General features: G+C 39.3%; 1 protein-coding gene across 3 annotated transcripts in view; it reads left to right on the forward strand.

Annotated features, from left to right (window-relative positions):
- LOC125283863 (high affinity cAMP-specific 3',5'-cyclic phosphodiesterase 7A-like) overlaps positions 1 to 5,000 on the forward strand; it is a 40,918-nt gene that overhangs the window by 23,479 nt on the left and 12,439 nt on the right. For 2 of the 3 annotated variants that reach the window (XM_048227363.1, XM_048227365.1), the window contains 3 exons: positions 52 to 183; positions 1,050 to 1,141; positions 3,884 to 4,028. In XM_048227363.1, the coding sequence (XP_048083320.1) occupies positions 52 to 183; positions 1,050 to 1,141; positions 3,884 to 4,028 (369 nt within the window). The remainder of the gene's footprint in view (positions 1 to 51; positions 184 to 1,049; positions 1,142 to 3,883; positions 4,029 to 5,000) is intronic. The other variant, XM_048227364.1, reaches the window with a different exon arrangement.

Consider the following 5,000-nt stretch of genomic DNA (forward strand, 5'->3'; position numbering starts at 1 on the left):
TAGCTAGCCCAGTCACTATGGATATCTTATGTTTTCTGTGTGTGTGTGTAGCTAGCCCAGTCTTTAACCTCCTGGGATATCTTGCTTGCGTTGTTGGGAGCCGCCACTCATGACCTCAGTCACCCTGGTGTTACGCAAGACTTCCTCATCAAAAGTAACCACTACCTGGCCCTGCTGTACCAGGTGAACCACACACACACAACACACAACACACACACACACACACACACACACACACACACACACAACACACACACACACACACAAACAACACACACACACACACACACACACACACACACAACACACACACACAAATGCACAGATGTGTTTACAGTAGGGCTGTCAATCGATTAAAAAATGTAATCAAATTAATGACATACTCTGTGATTAATTAATCTAAATTAATCGCATATATCATTTTTGCTGTGAAAGTATTTTAAATATTTAAATTCAAATGAATTATTGAATAATCAGCATTAGTGACATTAAAGTTCAAAAACTCTTTTTATTATTATTTTCACTGTTCAAATAATGGCCATAATAATCTATGATATGACCTAATATGCTGAGGAAATAAATTCAAAAAAAGTGCTTGGAAGAAGTTTTTTTTTTCACATACAAGGCATTTCAGGCCACAGATATAACCTAGGGGACACAATGAAAATAAATTAACACTCCCCTCAAAGTCAACATTGCAGAGGACTTTATTTTAATTAACTCTTTATTTTTATCAACACCATCAAGGCGTTTTTTAAAAGTAAATGGTCCAATCAATGATCTAGGCAGCACATTTTCTTCTCTCTCCTTCATTTTACAGTCTGTTACTGACTAGAATGGCTATGGGTCAAAGGTCATACGAAATCGATTAATCTGCGCTATTTTTTTTTATCAGTTATTTTTTCTCAAATGAATTAATCGAAATTAATCAGTTATTTTGACAGCCTTAGTTTACAGTAAACCTGAGTTGCTAACTTTCTGGTTCTGATTAATGCTTTTCTGTGTGTGTGTGTGTGTGTGTGTGTGTGTGTGTGTGTGTGTGTGTGTAGGACGGTGCTGTTCTGGAGAACCATCACTGGAAGCTGGGAGTGTGTATCCTGAGAGAGTCCGGCCTCTTGTCTCACCTGCCCGTAGAGGACAGGTGTGTGTGTGTGTTTCTTTGTTTGTGTGGCTGTGTGTGTTTGTGTGGCTGTGTGTGTGTTTGTTTGTTTGTGTGGCTGTGTGTGTGTGTTTGTTTGTTTGTGTGGCTGTGTGTGTGTGTTTGTTTGTTTGTGTGGCTGTGTGTGTGTGTTTGTTTGTTTTGTGTGCGTGTATGCGCGCGCGCGTGTGTGTGTGTGTGTCTGGTTAAGGAGCTGGGCTAGCGTGCAGTAGCCTGAAAAGTTGTGGGTTCAGTACCCGGCTTCCGCAGTTGTGCCCTTGAGCAAGGCCCTTAAGCCCTAGTTGCTCCAGGGACAATATGTAATACAGTTGACATGTCACAGTTGACTTTGGACAACAGTGTCTGCTAAAAGAACACAGTACATGTAAAAATGTAAAATGTACGTATATTTGCAAACGCAGTGTTAACAGCGCCATAGCGCGCCTTGCACTGTAGCGTCGCGCCAAAGTGCAGAAAGCAAACGCTGTGCCTCTTCATTTTACGTGCTGTTAATCATACCTGTAGCTCATCAGGTAATCAGCGCCTTTCTCTATGGAAGAATATCAGAATCAAATGTTTTGTATGTGTGTCACGTTTTGAAACTGTACAAGTTATTTGTAACTGTAAAAATTATCTGTACAAGTAATTGTCAATATTACAAATATGCCCTACACTTAGAAATCTATTCTACGGATACGGATCGGTTTTACAGCTACAAATCATCCTACAGTTAAAAATATTTAATATTCTAATATTCTTCCATATTTCTTCTAGTGCTGCCGCGATTAGTCGACTTAATCGACCTAATCGACCATGAAAATTAGTCGACGGCAATTTTTTTTAGTCGAAGAGTCGTTTTACTATTGACCACCTATTTATTTTTGGTCTCCCGTCTCAAATGGCTCACTGTAATGTTATTAACTCTTGAAAAGGACGACTGTCTTTGGATGTTAAACAGGCTACTTAGACTTTGGCAGTCATGTTTTAAACCCTGCTAAGGTCGCAAGTGGAAACGCATGTAGCAAAGCTGCGTGCCTGCCTGCTTTCAGCGCGATTCATTATTAGGCAGTCAAGCGGGGGACCTTAAGCTAGTACGCTAGTTCCACAATGCTAATATAGTATTGTGGAAATTGCAATAAATGAAGTGAAGAGAGTGGCTCACGTTGACAACGCAACGGCGTGTCATTTATTCATTCATACAAAAAAAAACGTTAAAATGAATATGCACTGCCCGTGATACCAACAATCAAGGTGCGCGTTATTTCCCATGTTCAATAAGTCACGATGCATAGGATATTTTTTTGCGTTCAAGCCAACAGATAAAGTGAGGTATCCTATGTGGTAAGACGCACAAAGTGCCTGTAGCCTACTTGTTTTGAACATGCTGACATTTGCAAAGTCCTCAACTCCTGTTGCCTTTCAAAGTTGGCTAGACCATCGTTTCTCAAACTTTGGGTCAGACGAGCACCGCCGCAACGTGGACACTGCTGGTGGAGTGAAATTATTCCCGGGGCTTCGTCTGATAATTTGCTGCGTAATTGATCAAGGAACCGCGGACTGACAGAAAAAGAAAACCATTTGCCTACCAGTGTATGATGCTTGCATGAGGGAAACATCCCAAAACAATGGCACCCATATAATTGCTGTTGTTTTGAGAAGTATTTATCATGTAACCATGCAAAAGCAATGAAACTATTGTAATTATATTTTACATTGGTAAAGCAGTCCTCTGTTTTCACAAACTTTTTGCACTTTAAACATTGGCTGCTTTGAAGTGCATGTATAACAATATAGCATAACAATAATAATTGTAATGTGATATAATGATAATTTGATGGGGGTGGGTTCATGTAGGTGCCATGATTGGCCCTCAGGTCAAAGAAGTTTGACAAACATTGAACATTGTCTATGTCCATTGCAACACTGGCATACAAATAAAAAATATATCAAAGGTCTGACATTAGATCTGATGGTAGCATTTTAAATGGGTGATTGTTTTTTTTTTTTACACATAATGTTTTTGAACAGTTCACTTATTAATAAGCTTCTAACAAAAGTAGAGTGATCTATATTTTATGTTTCCCCTTCAGTTGAGATAATAAAAATATGGACACAACGAAATGGACACAACGAAATAACAAACACTTGATTTAAAAAAAAAAAAAAAAAAAAAATTAGTCGTTTAGATTAGTCGACTAATCGAAAAATTAGTCGAAAGATTAGTTGTTAGAAAATTAGTCACTAATTTCTTCGCCCCCTACCGTAATTTGCGAGCTAGCATTACTTGGTACACAGCACTCTAGCTAGCAATACTTGATAAATCCTACCCCTCAGTGTTTTATGTATTTTACTTATAGACTTATCATGTTCTTTGCTAGTTTTTAAGTCTTTATGCTTTTATTTACTATTTTATTTACAATTATTTACGATTCTTTGTTGATGAAAAGCACATTGAATTGCCATAAAAACAAACTTTCCAAGAGGACTGTTGCAGAAATGCACACATTGGTCACAGAGTGTGTGTGTGTGTGTGCGTGTGTGTGAGTGTAATCTTGAAATGCACACATTGGTCACAGAGTGTGTGTGTGTGTGTGTGTGTGTGTGTGTGTGTGAGTGTAATCTTGAAATGCACACATTGGTCACAGAGTGTGTGTGTGTGTGAGTGTAATCTGCCTTTGGTGTGTGTGTGTTTTGTGTGTGTGTGTGTGTGTGTGTGTGTGTGTGTGTGTGTGTGTGTGTGTGTAGGTTGTGCTTTGAGGGTCGCCTGAATTCTCTGATTTTGGCCACTGACATCAGCAAGCAGAGAGAATTCCTGAGTCGCTTTGATGCACACCTGAAGAATGATGACCTCAGCATGAACAACGGCAACGACAGACACTTAATACTGCAGGTAGCGCGCACACACACATACAGTACATGCACACACACACACACATACAGTACATGCACACACACAAGCACTCGAACAAACATACTTCATACTACAGGTAACACACACACACACACACACACACACACACACACACACACAGTACATACACACATACAAGCACTCAAACAAACATACTTCATACTACAGGTAACACACACACACACACACACACACATACACACATACAGTACATACACACACACAAGCACTCAAACAAACATACTTCATACTACAGGTAACACACACACACACACACACACACAGTACATACACACTGTTACAAATTCACTTCAAAACATATGAAAAGGTAACATAAGAAAGTCACAGGGCTTCGGTGTAACGGGAAAACATTTATTTCTCTATATGCTGTGGTGGAAGTTAGCATAAGAGGGATTTTCCCGGTGGTCACAATGTGGGTCAGAAAACAAACATGAGACGGTTGCAACATAGACAGGACAGGAAAAGTCAAAAGGAAAAATCCAATCTTTCTTACTGGTGGTAAATGGGGTGTTTGCCTGCCTGATAAACGTGAGTCTTCCGGAAAACTAAAATGACCTATACTCCCTGAACCTATAACTAAAAATTAAACAAAACATTTACAACCGCTCAACTAAAAAAAAGTAACAATACCAAAATGATTAACAAAGTGCTTTAGACTATAATTTAATAAAGTTCAACTAAGAAAAGAGTAAACTAAAAGTGCCAGCCAGCGTCCGTCAGGAGCGAGAGAGCCATCTTGGAAGTGGGCCGGCCATCAGTCGACTGTGTCACAATAGAAAGTCACACGCCCAGTCTCCACCTACACAAACGATAGGGACAGAGCAGGCCAAGAGAAGCCCAGAAAAACAAATTGAACTTAAACCACGTTGAACACACACACACACAAGCACTCAAACAAACATTAAACACAACTAAAAAAAAGTAACAATA

The sequence above is a fragment of the Alosa alosa genome, chromosome 19 (genome assembly GCF_017589495.1).
Source record: "Alosa alosa isolate M-15738 ecotype Scorff River chromosome 19, AALO_Geno_1.1, whole genome shotgun sequence".
NCBI lineage: Eukaryota > Metazoa > Chordata > Actinopteri > Clupeiformes > Clupeidae > Alosa > Alosa alosa.